This window comes from Nansenia antarctica (assembly GCF_963989245.1).
Source record: "Nansenia antarctica genome assembly, contig: SCAFFOLD_46, whole genome shotgun sequence".
NCBI classification, from domain to species: Eukaryota; Metazoa; Chordata; class Actinopteri; order Argentiniformes; family Microstomatidae; genus Nansenia; species Nansenia antarctica.
Genome location: NW_027663362.1, coordinates 68738 through 87698, shown reverse-complemented (window position 1 = coordinate 87698; position 18961 = coordinate 68738). Strand labels below are relative to the sequence as shown.

The window sequence follows — 18961 nt, the reverse complement described above, 5'->3', positions numbered from 1 at the left end:
TCCCAAATGTTAGTCGACAGGGTCTAGTCCACTGATCTGTCTATAGGAAAAGAGAAAATATCCAGTGAGTGGCAGTTCTCTGGGTGAAAACGATTGTGGTTGTGTAATGTCAATATGGACCAAAATCTCTTGAGGAATGTTTTCAGCACCTTGTTGAATCTATGCCACGAAGGATTAAGGCAGTTCTGAAGGCAAACGAGGGGATCCAACCCAATACTAGCAAGGTGTGCCTAATAAAGTCGCTGATGAGTGTAGATCAGTGGTCTCGTCTAATACAGATGTCTGACTAATTGTGTTATTAGATTCTGCCTGAATGGGGCAGTGCTGCACTCGACTAAGAACTGACTCTGCCATTCACTGATATTCACTGTGTGTACAATAGGTCAAGTCATCAACCCCCCCCCTCTCCTCTCTCTCTCTCTCTCTCTCTCTCTCTCTCTCTCTCTCTCTCTCTCTCTCTCTCTCAGTATGTATGACCAACTGTCCCACCAACATTGTGACTGTTGGACTGCCCGCGAGGGGGAAGACCTACATTTCCAAGAAGCTGACTCGCTACCTCAACTGGATAGGTGTGCCCACCAAAGGTACCTAAATCCAGCACCACTCTTTCCTTCTCTCTCGTTCTCTTTACTCACTCCCTCTCTCTCTCTCTCTCTCTCTCTCTCTCTCTCTCTCTCTCTCTCTCTCTCCACCCTGTAAGTTGCCCTCTGTGTCTGAGAATCTCTGTCTTGTCTTGTGTTTAGAGTTCAACGTGGGTCAGTACCGGAGAGAGTGTGTGAAGATCTACAAGTCCTTTGAGTTTTTCCGTCCAGACAACGAGGAGGGGCTGAAGATCAGAAAGTGAGGAAGGGGAGAGAGAGGCTGTTGGCCCCCGACACGGGTCGAGTTAGCCAATCACTTGCCTTTATCTTATTATACCAAACAGTCATAAAGAACAACCTCTTTGTTTAGCTTAAAATGGCTGAGGACTGGCTCTCTAGACAGTTTTAATACCTTGATTCAATAGATTGACTGACCATGTCTCTGACCGTGTGTGTGTGTGTGTGTGTGTGTCCATAGGCAGTGTGCGTTGGCTGCGTTGAATGACGTCCGCCAGTACCTGAATGTGGAGGGGGGGCAGGTGGCGGTGAGTAGATCAGACCAGGCTCTGGGTTACTGATGTGTTGTCAGTGTGAGTGAATAAGGATCGTCTAAATGACTGAAGTGTCTTCCTGACTCAGGTGTTTGATGCCACTAATACCACCAGAGAGAGGAGAGGGACCATCACCAGGTTTGCTGAGCAGAACGGGTTCAAGGTATGTTTAAAACAGAGCCAGGCTTTTGGTGGAGTTTGTTATCGGACCTCTCGTTGACCTCTAGTGCTTACTGTGTACTAGGGGTGTAACGGTACATGTATTTGTACCGAAGAGTTTATAATGCATTTTAATAATGCATTTTATTTATGGGCGCCTTTCAAAGCACTCAAAGAACTCATTGTTCAACTGTGATCGGGTATACGGCTGGCTGTACGTCGAACTTGCTCACTCATTTGAGACGGCATCTCCCGAATGTGAACATCACAGGTACAAGAAAAAAAGTGCAAACCCAGCTCCCCAGCCTCACGTGAACAATTCAGACCGGGCAATAACAAAATAATGCCATAGATGTTTTGTCGAGAACACAGGTTTTAAACATTAAAAGTAATCGAGCCCTGTTACGTAGTTCCCTCTTGTCCACATTTCAGCCAACAAATCATACCAGCCCTTTATAAACAAGCACAAACTACAGTTGTCCATGGCAACTGCTTTCTTAATTAAGAAAGGAAGACCCACTGTTTATTCAGTAAACCACTGTTTAATAATAATGAAAGAAATGAATGAATGAAATAATAAAAGAAAATACAAAAATAATCTAAATAAACTAATTTTATATTTTATATCTAATATATAAATGTATATATTATGTACATATATATATGTGAATTTTTACCCTGCTGTACCAAAAAACGTACGGTTCGTACCGAACTGAAATGTTGGTGTACCGTTACACCCCTACTTTGTACCCACCTCTGTCTGTCCATCTCCCAGGTGTTTTTTGTGGAGTCGGTCTGCGAGGACCCGGATGTCATTGCTGAGAACATAGTGGTGAGTGACATCTCTGATACGCCTGTTTATTCTTTCTGTGTTTGCACTTGTTATTATATAACATGGCAGAGATGACATTTTAAAGAACTTAATTATTCATATTCTGTGTCTCGTGAGACGAATCGTTTTGACGATGCCTGTGTTGATATGCGAGGGGCAAAGTTTCAAATGTTTTTATAGTGCGCGTTATACAAAAGTGAGCTAAAGCTTTATTTATCTGGACATCTATTTCCCGGTTCCTTCAGCAAGTGAAGCTAAGCAGTCCTGACTACATTGACTGCAACACAGAGGAGGCTGTCAAGGACTTCATGAAGAGGATCAAGTGTTATGAGAACTCCTACGAGCCTCTGGATGAGGTCCTAGACAGGTAAGAATAACACAGGCTTACTGGGAACACACTAAACCCTCATTTACACTACAGATCTGTACTGGTCTGTGTACTGTGCTGAGCTCTACTGGTCTGGTCTGGTTACACATCCACCACAAGCTCCTAAAACTAGGTCACCAGCCAGCTCACCAGAATAACGGTCACTCGTAATGTAACCCCCACTCCACCCCTTCCTCCCTCCCTCCCCTCCCTCTCTGCACCCCCCAGAGATCTGTCCTACATTAAAATCATGGACGTGGGCCGGCGGTACCTGGTGAACCGGGTCCTGGACCACATCCAGAGCCGGATCGTCTACTACCTGATGAACATCCACATCACGCCGCGCTCCATCTACCTGTGTCGCCACGGGGAGAGTGACCTCAACGTCAACGGTCGCATAGGAGGAGACTCTGGCCTGTCTGCAAGGGGCAAGGAGGTGTGTCTGTGTGTGTGTGTGTGTGTGTGTGTGTGTGTGTGTGTGTCTGTGTCTGTGTGTGTGTCTGTGTGTGTGTCCATTTGTGTCGAGGTGTGTGTGCGTGTCTATTTGTGTCGAGACTTCGACAGTGGTAAACACCATATCTAGATAACATATAGTTTTACCCTGGATAGAAACCAGCGGAGGTAGAAATCGGAGGACGTGCTCATTGTTAACGCATGGAACGGAAACGAGGGACTGTTTCAAACACACCAGCCTCCCCTGATAGAAAGTTTGGATTGTATTTCTATGCACATGCAGTACAGTACTCTACATGCGACGGTGCTTGAAACATCACATAGCCCCCCCCCCCCCCCCCGTACTCTCTCATTTAATGACCTCTCGTCTTACTGTGGGTTCTCTCTCCGCTGCGCTACCAGTTCTCCAGGTGTCTGGGGAAGTTCATCCAGGACCAGAACATCAAAGACCTGAAGGTGTGGACCAGTCAGATGAAGAGGACCATCCAGACCGCCGAGGCCGTGGCCGTGCCCTACGAGCAATGGAAGGCTCTCAATGAGATAGACGCAGTACGTGTGTGTGTGTGTGTGTGTGTGACAGAGAGAAATGGAGAGAGAATGTATTTGTGTGTATGCTTGGGTTTTGACTGGGTCCTCTCCCTCTGCCACACAGGGTGTGTGTGAGGAGATGATGTATGAAGAGATCCAGGAAAATTTTCCTCAGGAGTTTGCGTTGAGAGACCAGGACAAATACCGCTACCGCTACCCTAAAGGAGAGGTGAGTCCCTCATGGCAAACATCCTGGTTACTGCCCTTCCAAACTACCCGTGTGTGTGCGTGTGCCTGTGTGTGTGTGTGTTGTAGTGTGTACGTGTGTTGTAGTGTGTACGTGTGTTGTAGTGTGTATGTGTGTGCGTGCGTGAGTGAGTGTATTGTAGCGTGTGTGTGCGCGCGTGTGTACTGTGTGCGTGTGTGCGCGTGTGTGTGACACACCTCTGGTTCTCCCCCCAGTCGTACGAGGACCTGGTGCAGCGGTTGGAGCCGGTCATCATGGAGCTGGAGAGGCAGGAGAACGTTCTGGTCATCTGCCACCAGGCTGTCATGCGCTGCCTGCTCGCCTACTTCCTGGACAAGAGTGCAGGTTCGGTCATAACCTTTAAAGGACAGCCATGCCTATTTCGCCTACTGTTGGCACCGCCTCGGGGGGGGGGGGGGGGGGGGGGGGGTCAAATGACCAGTCTTTAGAATGGGGAATCTGCTACTTACACACAAAGACCACTAGTTGGCGCTTCTTGTCAATTTTAGCCTGCCTCCTACACAGAAAAACGGCTTAAACAGCATTAAATGGCTTTATACTAGCTTATCCTAATGTGGTTTTGAAAATGTAAGGATACTGGGTGGTAAAACGCACATATCTAGGAGAAGTCATGAAATGACCATCCTGAAATTTGAACTAGTCTTGTAATTCATTTAATCTAACAATGTTTTTTCTATGTTCTGGTTTTCAGAGGAGCTGCCTTACCTGAAGTGCCCTTTGCACACTGTGCTGAAGCTGACCCCTGTGGCCTATGGTGAGTACAGTGCATCTCTGAATGTATAGTTCCTCCAGTTGAAAATGTTGTTCATTTGTGGAATACATCCAGTTCCACTGCTGCCCCCTAGAGGCTTGAAGAAAAATACTAAATAGCTGTCTGCTAGTCCATAATCTCCCTTTTGTTTGTTTCTCTTTTTTCTTTCTTTCTCACGATTGTTTCCCTCTCTACCGACATGTCTTTCTAGGTTGTAAAGTAGAGTCTGTTTCCTTGAACGTCGAGGCGGTGAACACCCACAGGGACAAGCCAGAGGTACGTACCCCAGAGAGGTCAACTATTACAGAACAGTACGGAAGTACCAGTCTCATTAAAACATGTCCTCTGTTCCATTATTGTAGGAGGAGCCCAACTGACCAAGTCCCCTAACCTCATCTGTGTCCTTGGACTCATTCAAAAGATTGCAATAAGTAGAGTTACAGATAATAGATTCGGACACTTGGCAGTTGGCACAATTCCTTGTTCCGCATGACAGAGAATCTTGGGGTTTGTCTTCATTTGATGGGGAGAAGAAAAAAAAGGAAGAAAAAAGATATATACACACTGCACCCTCCTGAATCCAGTCCTTGTGACCAGTGCTGACCCTTTCTCTTTCTTCTAATTCTACAGAATGTCGAAATCTCCCGCATGCCAGCGGAAGCCCTGTTCACGGTCCCCGCCCACCAGTGATCCGTGTCATCACCCAAGACCCTTGTGACGTCACTCACCAGGACCACTCCTGCTAGTCTTGTCGACAATGTTTAGCTTTTTTCTTATTTATTCCTCACTGGGAGTGCATCCTGATGTTTTATTGGATAGATTCAGGTTGTTTTTATTCATTTTTTTTACTCTGTTTTTCACCTGATCGTTTTTGATTCCTCTCAGTGATTAAAGACTAAACAACTGGAATCCAGTTCAATGGTGACTAACCCCACTATTGGGGTGTGTTTGTTTGTGTGTGTGTGTGTGTGTGTTTGTTTGTGTGTGTGTGTTTTGCACGCATGTCTGTTTACGTGTGTTTGTCCTCGTGTACATATGAACACCTGATGTGAATAATATTTTGAATACAGTATATATATGGCTTTTAATCAAACGTAGCTTTGAACTTTATTGAGATCATATTGCTTCGTCTGACAATATCTGTGTATCTATGAACCTCAACCTATTGCGATGTCTTATTGTTATTAAATGGGTTTGTTCAGCCTTTTGTCTGCTCTGTTCGTGTTGATCAATCGTTGTGTTTCATTTGTGTTCATTGTATTACCTTTTAATACATATCTTATGTTTACAACCTGCTGAGGCTTTGACAGACTCAACGCAGGGACACTGATTTAAGTATTTTTTGATGTCTTGCCAGGCAATGTAAATGCATTTTTGCACATATATTCATTCCAAGATAATATGTTAGTTAAAATGTATACTGATTGACACGTTTTGACCATGTTTCACAAGTGATTTATCCCATCTAATTTGTGTTCTGCTGTTGTTTAATGTAAGTGAAGGGTATTTGATGTCAACTGTTGTGTACTCCAGTAACACCAACTGTTAAACATTGATCGTTGCTGTGGACATCTGTTGCTAGTATCATAACAAAGCAATGCACATGAAAATGACTGCTAATGCCTGTGTATATGCACAAGTCATAATTACTATAATCATCAATAATGCTGTGAATGTCACAATTATCTTAACTTCCTACATGATTTACAACACCATGTTATCCTTATTTTACCAATGTCTGTTGATTCATTGTTGTTCTCTTATTAAAGTGTCAGGACAACAATGCTTTGATGTAAATAAGATCAAGGTGGAAAGAATAAATATTTTATGAGTTCACCCTGGCTGTTGTCTTCTCATTATAACATGTCCATGAAAGGGTTATCTAGTTTGTATTTATTGATTGTAGTTACAATTGATAGAAATAAATTCTCATTCGCAAACAACTTGTGTTTTAATGCAGGTAGCTGATTTCGTGTCATGTATTTCATGTGAGTCTTTAGCAAATTAAATGTGTCATTTTGGCCAACGTGTTTCAGCTTAATTAATTCAACACAAAGTATGCCAATGTTGATTGAATCTTGTACTAAATCAAGAATATCAAATCACATCCTAGTGACGTACATAAAGAGTTGTGAGAACGAATCCAAGTAATACACACGTACATGGAAAATAATAACAAGAGTGATAAAGGGATTTATTCAACCTTTATTCAATCACTGCCAGCACTATTATTATCATCATAATCATGTCCATCAATGATAGGGTCTGCTCTATGTATTAAGACAAGAAACATGTTCACCAACTCATTTTCCTCATGGTTGAAGGTCTGTTGTAACAAAAAACGATATACGTGTGCATATAATATTTATATAAAAAAAACAAAGGTTGAAAGAGACCTACAGACTGACAAGCAAACAACACTACAGAGAGGCGGACTTCAGACATACATTTTTAAGGAACTCTTCGGCGACAATTCTGGCCCTGGCGTTGACAGACAGCTTCATCTCACTGATCTCCTTGTCGATCTCCTCCATGAAATGGATGACAAAATCCACCAGCTTGTGCTTGTACATCTGCTCCGTGTGGAAATTAGTGATGAGGAAGCTGATGTCATAGCCCTGGAGAAGAATAAAGGACAGGGAAAGAAAAGGAATGGTTATAATAAGAATTGTTTTATTGCCATGCAATCAACTTGTCTGTCAATTGTTTGGTTTTTTTGCTCTAGGCACAGGGTCAGTCATAGTCGGCACCCCTGGAGCAATTAAGTGCCTTGCTCAAGGGACACATGCAGCTCCCTCCTGAGGGGGGGGTCAAACCAGCGACCTTCCGATTGCTAGCCCGGCCTCTCTAGGTTAATGGAATAATGTGACACTGTGATAAACAGTTTTGCTCTATTTACTGCCAAATCTCTAGTGGCCGGACATCCAGCATTTGTTGTGTTTAAAGTGTTTCAAATAATGCTTAGGGAAACGAGGCCCACACTGAGTATGGTGTGTGAATATGACTACTTGTGGGCTATCAGTCAAGGGCAGTAGGAGACAGGAGGGGGCAGGGGAGACATGTCCCCCCCTCAATAATAATAGAATTATGTTGTTGCATGACTTTTCATTTGGAAAAACAAGCCACCGGTTTCGTTGCAGGACTTCTATTTTGAAAGGACATATTTTCAACCTTCACTTTAGCAGCATCATTAGCCTACTCACTGCTGCGGTAAAGTAATTGTAGGCAACCACACACTGTAAATATAGGTAAAAAGTTAATACACTTTTGTGTATGTTAGTGTAGCAGTCTCTAGGCACAGAGGGAGGTCGACACAGAGGAACAGTTGTAGAATAGGCTTTTATTTAACAGTTGCACAGCTCAGCACCGTCACTGACGTGCTGAGCGAGTCTTTTCCCCCCCGCTGTTCTCCCTTTCGGGACCCGCTCCGTCCGCTGCTGGCAGAGCCCTCGCTCTCGCCCCGCTATTCCGCTCCTGGCAGAGCCCTCGCCCTCGCTCCCGCCCCGCTAGTCCTCCCTTTCGGGACCCGCTCCGTCCGCTGCTGGCAGAGCCCTCGCTCTCGCCCCGCTATTCCGCTCCTGGCAGAGCCCTCGCTCCCGCCCCGCAAGTCCTCCCTTTCGGGACCCGCTCCGTCCGCTGCTGGCAGAGCCCTCGCTCTCGCCCCGCTATTCCGCTCCTGGCAGAGCCCTCGCTCTCGCCCCGCTAGTCCTCCCTTTCGGGACCCGCTCCGTCCGCTGCTGGCAGAGCCCTCGCTCTCGCCCCGCTATTCCGCTCCTGGCAGAGCCCTCGCTCTCGCCCCGCTAGTCCTCCCTTTCGGGACCCGCTCCGTCCGCTGCTGGCACTTTCGGGGTCTCGTGCGTCCTCGCCGCGGCTCTCTCTCTCTCGGTCTCCCCGTGTCTCCGTGTGGCAGGTACTTCCTGCCCTACTCATCTCCCGAGGGAACAAACACACATAGGTTAAATGGACCAGTGGGACAATGAGACTGATCACTGACACCTGTCCGTAATCAGCCCATCATTCCCCTCCAATGGCAGTCTAGCTCCCTCTGCAGGCCAGAACGCGCCATGTTCCCCACACATCCCCACCGCCAGTTTCGAGGCCGGGGATACAACCGGCCGATAGCCTACTCCCCCCCCCCATCACGGGAGAGGAAGTCGGCCACGACCATCTGCGTCCCCGGCCTGTGAACCACCGTGAAGTTGAAGGGCTGCAACGCGAGGTACCACCGGGTGATCCTCGCGTTGGTGTCCTTCATGCGGTGGAGCCACTGTAGGGGAGCATGGTCGGAGTAGAGGGTGAACGAGCGCCCCAGCAGGTAGTACCGGAGGGCGCCGACCGCCCACCGAATGGCCAGACACTCCTTCTCCACCGTGCTGTACCTGCCCTCCCGCTCCGACAGCTTTCGGCTCAGGTACAGCACCGGACGGTCGAATCCCTCCACCTGCTGGGTCAGCACCGCCCCCAGCCCTCTATCCGACGCGTCTGTCTGCAGAGAAAAAGGAATGTTAAAGTTAGGAGCATACAAGACTGTCTCCCCACAGAGGGCGTTCTTAATCCCATCGAACGCTACTTGGCACCGCTCACTCCATTGGACCGGATCCGGGGCCCCCTTCCGGGTGAGGTCGGTAAGGGGGCTGGCCAGCTCCGAGAACCCCGGCACAAACTGCCGGTAGTAGCTGGCCAGTCCCAGGAACCGCCTCACGTCCTTCCGGGTCCTGGGGCGATCGCAGTGGTTTTGTCCACCTGCGGTCGCACCTCCCCACCGCCCAGGATGTACCCCAGATACCGGATCTCCCCCCGCCCGATCACGCACTTCGCCGGGTTCGCCGTCAGCCCCGCCTGCCTCAGCGACTGTAGTACCGCAGCCACCCTCTGCATATGCTGCGGCCAGGTGTCCGCATAGACGACAATGTCATCTACGTACGCCGCAGCATACGCAGAGTGCGGCCGCAGAATACGGTCCATCAGCCGCTGAAACGTGGCCGGGGCCCCAAACAACCCGAACGGAAGCGCGGTGAACTGGAATAACCCCCGCGGGGTAGAGAATGCCGTTTTTTCCCGGGCTGCCGACGATAATGGTATCTGCCAGTACCCCTTCGTGCAATCCAATGTTGTGTAATATTTAGCCGTGCCAAGCCGGTCCAGGAGCTCGTCGACCCGGGGCATAGGGTAGGCATCGAATTTAGACACCGCGTTCACCCGTCTATAGTCCACACAGAACCGTACAGACCCATCGCGCTTTGTCACCAGCACGATGGGGCTGCACCAGTCGCTATGCAACTCCTCGACCACGCCCAGTTTTAGCATAGAGTCTAATTCCCGGCTCACCACGTCTCGTTTGTGAGCCGGCAGCCTGTATGGCCGCGTACGTACCGTAACCCCCGGTGGCGTAACTATCTGATGCTCTATGAGGCGAGTACGACCGGGTATAGGGGAGAACACATCTGCGAACCTATGTTGCAATCGATCAACGTCCGCCCGCTGGTTCGCCGAGAGATGGTCGCCTACGCAGGCCGGGGCGCTAGTACTCGTTTTTGGGACCTCCGGCCCGAACTCATCCTGCTCGGGAAGTAGCGTCACCAGGGAAACAGGGACCACGTCGTTCCATTTTTTTAATAGGTTAATGTGGTATATTTGCGTGCAATCCCCTCTATCCGACCGCACTACCTCATAGTCTACATCCCCAATTCGCCGTGTGACCACGAACGGCCCTTGCCACTTGGCGAGTAATTTAGAGCTAGACGTGGGCAGTAATACGAGGACTTTGTCTCCCGGTGCGAAATTGCGTAGTCTAGTCCCTCTGTCGTACAGCCGTTTCTGACGCTCCTGGGCCTCGAGCAAATGCTCCCGTGACATAACCCCCAGTGCGTGGAGCTTTGCTCGTAGGTCCAGGACGTATTGTATTTCATTCTTACTGTCACTAGACCCTTCCTCCCAGCTTTCTTTAATCAGGTCTAGGACGCCCCGTGGCTTGCGCCCGTATAGGAGCTCAAAGGGGGAAAACCCCGTGGAAGCCTGGGGTACTTCCCGCACTGCGAACAACAGAGGGTCTAACCACTTATGCCAATTACGACTATCTTCGTGAATGAACTTACGGATCATTGACTTAAGCGTCCGATTGAACCGCTCACACAGCCCGTCGGTAGCTGGGTGGTACACGCTCGTTCGGACCGCCTTAATGTCTAACAACCCGTAAAGTTCCCTAAGTGTTCGTGACATAAAGTTAGTGCCTTGGTCGGTGAGGATCTCTTTCGGGATCCCCACCCGGGAGATGACCTGGAATAACGCCTGTGCTACACTCTTTGCAGAGATAGTACGAAGCGGTATTGCCTCGGGGTATCGAGTCGCGTAGTCTATGAGGACTAACACGAACCGATAGCCCTGTGAGCAACGTTCAAATGGCCCGATTATATCCATCCCAATCCGGTCGAATGGTGCCTCTACCAGGGGAAGGGGGCACAACGGTGCCCTGGGCACGGCCGGGGGATTGACTAATTGGCACTCGCGGCAGGATGCACACCACAGATGCACCTCTGCCCGAATCCCCGGCCAATAAAATCGAGCCATTATCCGATTGAGTGTTTTGTCGTATCCTAAGTGGCCCGCCATAGGGTTATAATGCGCCGCCTGAAATATAGCTTTCCGGCGGCTCCTAGGTACCAACAACTGGGTCGTTTCCTCGTCCCTGCGAGTGTCACGACTCACTCTATACAGTCTGTCCCTAATCAATACAAAATACGGGTGGGCGCGCACAGCGTCTGGCCGTACCAGCACACCATCAATACTGATCACCTGGTCATAGGCGGAGCGTAGAGTGGCGTCGCGAGACTGCTCGAGGGGGAAGTCGGCTACTGGAGGGAACGCAGGCGGCGGATCTGCGGGTGTCGGACCCACCGCCTCCTCCGGCTCCTCGGCAGCGTCGGACGCCCGCGCATCAGCGCAGAGCACTGCGCACGCCTCACATTTCCCTGTCGGTCGTGCACGCACCCCCGTGGTTTCCCCTAATACCTGCGGAAACCCAGCCCAATCTGACCCCAAAACTAGGGGGTGCATGAGGCTCGGACTAACCGCCGCCTTGACACTATATTTTTTCCCCCCATAACGAATTTCGATGGGGACCACCGGATACTGGTGACAATCCCCATGTATACACAGTATCCCAACCCGCGATGCCTCTAACAATGCCCCGGGTCGAACCAGGCGCTGGTGGATCATGGTCTGTTGGGCGCCAGAATCCAACAGCGCCTGGTGCGTCTCACGCTGTACCCTTACTGGGATGTAAAACGCCTGTCCTGGACGCGGGGGAGGGGTCGGACTGCCGACGACGCGGATTACCTGACCCACCTCCATCTCGGGGCATTCCCGGCGGAGGTGGCCAGGCTGTCCGCATCGCCAGCATCCCTCCTCTACCGCTCGTGGGGCCATCTGTGGGGTGGAGGTTGGCCCCCCGTGTGTGTTCCTCCCCCCGGTGTCCCGCCCCGTCCTACGGGCAGGCGTTGGTGGCTCCCGCCGCGGCTCCACCGCAGGCCGTACCCCACGCCGCGGGCCCGGGGCTGGAACCTGCGGTCGGGGCAGGTGGTTGTCGGGGAAGGGGTCGAGAACGGCCTCCGGCTCGTCCCACACCCCCATCCTCTGGGCCCGAACCCGGGGACCTCCCCCGGGTGGCTCGGTGCGGTCCAGTAGCTCGCGGAGCAGGGCCCGCTGCTCCGCCTGTCCCCGCATCAACTCCGCTGCCATCACCTCCTGCGCCTGTAGCATTCGGGCCAGGTGCGTCACCACCTGGACCGATGAGTCCATGGTCCTCTGGGCGTGTGTGCCGACCCCCTCTCTGTGCCCCACGTTGGGCGCCAGATGTAGCAGTCTCTAGGCACAGAGGGAGGTCGACACAGAGGAACAGTTGTAGAATAGGCTTTTATTTAACAGTTGCACAGCTCAGCACCGTCACTGACGTGCTGAGCGAGTCTTTTCCCCCCCGCTGTTCTCCCTTTCGGGACCCGCTCCGTCCGCTGCTGGCAGAGCCCTCGCTCTCGCCCCGCTATTCCGCTCCTGGCAGAGCCCTCGCTCCCGCCCCGCTAGTCCTCCCTTTCGGGACCCGCTCCGTCCGCTGCTGGCAGAGCCCTCGCTCTCGCCCCGCTATTCCGCTCCTGGCAGAGCCCTCGCTCTCGCCCCGCTAGTCCTCCCTTTCGGGACCCGCTCCGTCCGCTGCTGGCAGAGCCCTCGCTCTCGCCCCGCTATTCCGCTCCTGGCAGAGCCCTCGCTCTCGCCCCGCTAGTCCTCCCTTTCGGGACCCGCTCCGTCCGCCCGGCTCCCTGCACCTCACCCCCTTTCGGGGTCTCGTGCGTCCTCGCCGCGGCTCTCTCTCTCTCGGTCTCCCCGTGTCTCCGTGTGGCAGGTACTTCCTGCCCTACTCATCTCCCGAGGGAACAAACACACACAGGTTAAATAGACCAGTGGGACAATGAGTCTGATCACTGACACCTGTCCGTAATCAGCCCATCATTCCCCTCCAATGGCAGTCTAGCTCCCTCTGCAGGCCAGAACGCGCCATGTTCCCCACAGTTAGGAAACTTTTTTATTGAATATCCACATTCAGTCACACCGTTGTCTTACGATAGATAGTGCAACTCTATCCACACTGATGTGTCTGATAACTCACGACAGGTAGTTCCGGCGAGGCGGGTCGCGCCGGAATGATGACACTTGTCGTAAAGACAATGCAGTCAAACTGCTATTCAGTACAGTGTAATGTGGCATGGCCCTACGACTGATTGGACTGTACCAGAGTTAACGCCCCTCTGCAAGGCCCCCCCGATAGCTTTGTAATTTGCTTCAATTGTAAATTAAGAATTGTCTGTATCCTTATCCTACCTCCACTGGTTTCCTCCTCAGGATGAAGAAGTTCTCAGCTCTCATCATCATGAAGCGCATAAACTTATGGCACAGAATCTTCTCAATCTCATCTGCCTGCAGACCAATCATAACAGAGCAGTCAGATTCAACACAATCACAGGACAGGCAGCTCTGGTAGTGAAATCACAATAGTAAGCCAATCACATCATGTCAATCATAAAAAAATGCATAGTCAGCTACATAATGGAAAACCCTGCTGCAGCTTCAGTCCTGGCACTTCTGTTGGGTAAGTTTGCCATATATAAAAGGTATACAAGAAATCAATGAAAAATCCAAGGGATTATTTTTGGCAACAGGGATTCATCGTTTTCAAACCTGATTCTTGTGCCTAAAACTAGGTTAGAGGCTAGTACCCCAGTGGTATAAATCAGGAACATTGAGGCTGACTGACCTGCTTGACAGCAATGCTGACTCGGACTGAGTTGATGGAGCCCTCGATCAGAACCTTCTCCTTGTCATTACGACTGATGATGACGGGCTGCAGCAGCAGCTCTTTACTGCTCCTGAGAGGGGACGGCAAACAAAAGTTCACGCTCACTTTCTTTCTCACACTCAGAAAGTAGTGAAGATACCACCGCTCTTCCGTGATCAGACTTAGCTGAGGTACTGGAGCTGAAGAGTATCAAATAAGAGTGCAAAAAAGCAGCATCCGCACACTCAAATCTGTGCAGAATTAAGTGAATGCAGTGGTATAAAGGGTTCAAATGACCGAAAAAGCACGCAAGCCCGCAAATGACCATTTTTGCACAGATTTGAGTGTGCGGATGCTGCTTTTTTGCACTCTATTCCTGTCTGGCTGTCTGGCTCTGACCTAGGCATCTGTCTGGCTCTGACCTAGGCATCTGTCTGGCTCTGACCTAGGCATCTGTATGGTTCTGACCTAGGCATATGATTGATTGATTGAGAATGTTTATTTTGGTCCCCTATACAATTCACAATACAGATGTAAAAAATGTACACAGTCACAATGCATAACACCTATGCTCTGAGTCTACTGAATGATACAACTGAAGAAACGAACATGATGGAAATTAGCCCTATGTAACTATTAACAATGCAAAAACAACTCAAGATTAACAGTCTACAATCAACTCAGTTGATATGAACTCAGTCAGAAGTTACAGAGTTGTAGCCTGTGTGGCTCTGATGAGGACCAGCCAGCTGAATGAGTGACCAGAGATGTGCAACTCCCAAACCACCCAAACAGATGTTTGATCTTGAATATGTCTATTGATATGAATAATGCGATCCAGTAAACAGGTTCCAATGAATGTAGATCTCACATCTGGGTGGGTCTGATTGTACCAGACGTTAGCTAGCTGGCTAGCTGTCTGACACACCGATGACAGGTCAGGTAGCAGCGTGTGAAGCCGCTCCTCGCGGATGGCCACTCTTAAAATGTCAGCTTGAATATATCTCTCGTCGTGTGATTGACGTTGAACTGTTGGGATAATATCTCTAATTTCAGTGTAAAATGTTAAAATTCCCTTACCATTTCTCTGTATCCGCAGGGGTAGAAGACGGAAGTCCACTTGTCGTCAGGGCTCTTCCGTGACCCTGGGTCGCGTTCGTCAATTCGCTCTGAGAACGCGGGAGCGCACACTGGGTTCAACGTCACAGAGCGACCGAGTAATTTGATTGGACAAGAGGCGTTCCGTGAGTGATGATCAGATCTACGGAGCGTATTTACGAACGCACCTGCTGTGCGCTCACCAGAATGTACCATCTACGGGACCTCGTAGGGGAGGGAGTATGGTTGAGTACGTGATGCCCAAAATGTACGATGAATAAGATGAATGTATTTGTTTTTGTCTTATTTCAACCATATTATTTACTTATTTTTTATTTGTTTGAATAAAACCACTTAGTTATATAATTCAAATTCCAATTTAAACCAGTGGAACATAAAGACCTCTATTCCAAAATTATATAATCTGCAAATCAATTTTGGGAATGCAAATCACATTTAGGAAAAAATAATTAATTCGTTCAAATGTGTCAAAAGAGACAATAGCCTATTTAATATTGAATGATGGTAATTGTCTCATCATTCTTATCGCTGTAGCTGGTGTTTTCTTCCTTATAAGGTAAAAGGACCTCTCCACTATTTTTCCAAAGCAGGGGGGGAAGTCTATAACTGAAATGCCTGATTCATATGCTCAGGCCATGATCATTATTAGATGACTACGTTCTGAGTCCCATTTCTCTACCCTTCTACTGAAGTATGCATCTGTGCACTTCCTCATATGGATTGGTGGTGCCCATGCTTCTATTTTAAATTAATGTGGAAAAGTGCTCAAGTGCAGCAAGTGGGATGCAGCACGTTTTAATGTTGGGCTGAAGCAAACGCCGGCACACCCTTGCTGAACGGACACTCTTAATATCCCTCTATTTGTTTTAATCAGAAACACCATCTACCCATAGATGAGCATCTTAAGAACGAGGAACGTCATGTCAACAAACACCAAGTAAAGGCACTGAGAAGGTGCAGTGGGAACATAAATGTGTGTGCGTGTATGTATGTAGAATATATAAATGTAGACAGCAATACATATCCTGGCCTATATGCCAGTAGACCTCCAAAATGACACCTTCTATAGGACCAATGTGTGTTTTATATAGTCACTTCGATAATATTTGTTTTTGTATAAAACAACGTGTTTTGAGCCTCCAATGAAAAATGAAAAGAGACGACCTGAATGCATCAACATTTATTTACAGGGGATGCATGGGATTTGGAAGGCAACGATAGGCAATACATAATGGCAAATAGTCTAAAATACAACCATCAGTTCTTCACAAAATTACCAATTACATGATTATGAGGTCGATGGAAATAAATCAGTTTCACTTTTTTTTTGTAGCCCATTTTGCATCGGACAATGTAACCTACGGGGGCGTCACCTGTGTATGGGGGCGTTACCTGCTCATGGGGGCGTTACCTGCTTCTGGGGGCGTCACCTGCCATTCAAATCAAACGTGGGCGCTAAAGCCCTGATCCCTGCTGACCGCGGGGGGCCCGATGCAAGACACACATGAACACAAACAGAACAATTCGCAAACATCAAAACAGTATGAAATCTGCCCCAAGCATAATACAAATAGAAAAATAAAAAAAGAAACGTGTAGCCTAAGTGCACGTACACGTAGGCCCAACCATGAATACTTTACAAAACTAAAAAGTATAACCATACATTGTTTATAACAAAAAAAGAATGTATAAAAATAAAAAAATTCTTAAAATAAAGTCTTATGTCGTGGTCTTCTACTTCTTCTTCCTAGGGGACCTGGTGGGTGTGGGTTTGCTGGCTTTCTTCGCTGGCTTCTTGGCTGCTGGCTTCTTGGTGGCTGATGGCTCCTTGGCTGCTGGCTTCTTGGTGGCTGATGGCTCCTTGGCTGCTGGCTTCTTGGTGGCTGATGGCTCCTTGGCTGCTGGCTTCTTGGTGGCCGCTGATGGCTCCTTGGTGGCCTCTGCAGCCTTAGCTGTAAGCTTCACTGCCTCCTTCACAGACGCCTTGGCCGCAGCCTTCACCGTAGCCCTCTTGATCCTGGCGGCCACCTTCCTCGCGTTAGCGGCGGTCTTCTTCTGAGCGGGGGTGGGGGTCGTCTTCTTCTTCGGACTGGTAACCACCTAATATTGCAAAAAAAGAGCCATAAGTTTAATTCATAATTCCGGTTATAGAGATCACACAAATTCATTATTCTTAAAATCAAAAACATTAAAATTCACGGATCTGGTCCACCTTCTAACAGCACAAATAATGTATAAAGCAAATAACTACCTACTCCCTGGGAATATTCAAAATTTGTTTTTTGATAGAGATGGGAGTTATAACTTGAGGGGGGAGTTACATTTAAAACATATTTATGTACGTACAACGTTAAAACGTTTTTGTGTTTCTATATGTGGAGTGAAGCTGTGGAACGGATTGAGTGTGGAGCTAAAGCGGTGTCCAAGCATGACCCAGTTCAAAAAGCGGTATAAAAACATGGCTTTCACCAGGTATGAGGAGGAAGAAGGGCTTTGATAGTCACCAGTTGTTTTCACAGATTATTTGTTTATTTACATTATCTGTTTTCTATTGTTGGTAAATATGTAAATACTTAAATAAATTTGATTTAATTTAAAAAAATATTATATTAATATTGAAGTCAACTGCAGATTATTAATTATTAATCTCTGAGTATTGGAGAAGGGGTAGGATTAAATAAGCATAATATGCTTCTTCCTACTCCTTTTCGGACATGTTAAGTAAATAGTGTTTTTTGTTTTGTTTTGTTTTTGTTTTGTTCTTGTTTTTGAATGAATGAATGAATGAATGGTCTTTATTGTCATTGCTATAGTACAGGTACCAAACAACGACATTTGGGAGGGGTGGCTCCCCTGGTGCTAGGAAAGAAAAAAAACTAAAAAAACAAGAAGGGAAAGGAGCTGGTTTACATAAATAAAGATGTATGTTCGAAATAAAGCTTTCATTCATTCATTCACCTTTGCTTTGGGCTTCTTGGCCGCGACAACTTTGGAAGGAGTCGCTTTGGAAGGAGAAGGAGTCGCTTTCTTTGTGGTTTTCGTTGGGGTCTTCTTGGCTGCTGGCTTCTTCTTCTTCTCCTCCAACTTCTTAGTGTTGAGCTTGAACGAGCCGTTCGCCCCCAGGCCCTTGAATGAATGAATGAATGGTCTTTAAATTATTGTCATTAATACAGTACAGGTACCATACAACGACATTTGGGAGGGGGGGCTCCCCTGGTGCTAGGAAAGAAATACTAAAAACAAGAAGGGAAAAAGAGCTGGTTTACATAAATAAATAAAGGCTATATACATACCTTCACCTGGACCAGCGTGTCGTTCAGCACCAGGGCTCTGACGGAGTAGCGCAGGTACATCCGGCCGTTCTGTTGGTCAAAGAAGGCCGCCTTCTTCGCCTCGTTGTAGATCTTCCCCAGGGACGAGCCGTGCCTCTCGTTCAGGGTCTTAATGGCCTCGACCACCAGCACGCTGTACTTGCCCGGCTTGCCCTTCTTCTTTTTATTCTTGGACGGAGTGTCGCCGGGGACGGTAACAGTCATATACGGAGTTTCTTTCTTTCTACCCGAAGACGCTCTCCTCGCAGGCACCGCTGGAGCCACCTCGGTCTCGGTCCCCTCACTGTCGTCGGCCATGGCGCCTGTAGGAGCTTTGGGAAACACCGATCGCAGGAGTTAGTTGTTTAGTAGGATGAAAGTACAGGTATGCATCCATAGAGTTATTGCCCAAAATGTACTCTAAACTCTACAGTGCTTTGTGTGAAAATGTTTGTAGTAATAACAAATATTAGCGTTTTCTATAACTTATAATAAGTCATGCAAAAATACATTCAGTATGTGATCAAAAAGGATAATTCAAGACACCACAAACTGAAATGTGTCTGTACCGTTACACCCCTATATATTTTAAATGTAACAATTACAAACCTGATCTTTTCAAATCTGTAATCTCTTACGGATTCTCTGTCTCTCTCCTCGCCTGGGCTAGTCTGGTACTGGCCCGCCCCCGTCCCGACTGGCCCTTATAACCACCACGC

The 18961-nt window shown here is 48.3% G+C and overlaps 3 protein-coding genes across 3 annotated transcripts; 1 reads left to right on the top strand and 2 right to left on the bottom strand.

Annotated features, from left to right (window-relative positions):
- Positions 1–472: 472 nt before the first annotated feature.
- On the top strand, positions 473–5572 carry LOC308175120 (6-phosphofructo-2-kinase/fructose-2,6-bisphosphatase 4-like; the record flags this gene model as incomplete). The annotated part of the gene is made up of 13 exons (XM_080550840.1): positions 473–584; positions 744–840; positions 1060–1126; positions 1221–1295; positions 2067–2123; positions 2369–2490; positions 2719–2926; positions 3346–3492; positions 3596–3700; positions 3934–4063; positions 4431–4493; positions 4702–4766; positions 5121–5572. 13 exons carry the CDS (start codon positions 473–475, stop codon positions 5178–5180), a joined length of 1308 nt encoding a protein of 435 aa, XP_080406966.1. The 3' UTR covers positions 5181–5572.
- A 1338-nt stretch (positions 5573–6910) lies between these two features.
- On the bottom strand, positions 6911–16331 carry LOC308175123 (actin-related protein 2/3 complex subunit 4-like; the record flags this gene model as incomplete). The annotated part of the gene is made up of 4 exons (XM_080550843.1): positions 6911–7108; positions 13359–13454; positions 13792–13903; positions 16324–16331. 4 exons carry the CDS (start codon positions 16329–16331, stop codon positions 6911–6913), a joined length of 414 nt encoding a protein of 137 aa, XP_080406969.1.
- A 334-nt stretch (positions 16332–16665) lies between these two features.
- Positions 16666–18560, bottom strand: LOC308175122 (uncharacterized protein; the record flags this gene model as incomplete). Its single annotated transcript, XM_080550842.1, has 3 exons — positions 16666–17031; positions 17890–18057; positions 18225–18560. The coding sequence occupies 3 exons, from the start codon at positions 18558–18560 to the stop codon at positions 16666–16668; spliced, it is 870 nt and encodes a 289-aa protein (XP_080406968.1).
- Between the last annotated feature and the right edge of the window lie 401 nt (positions 18561–18961).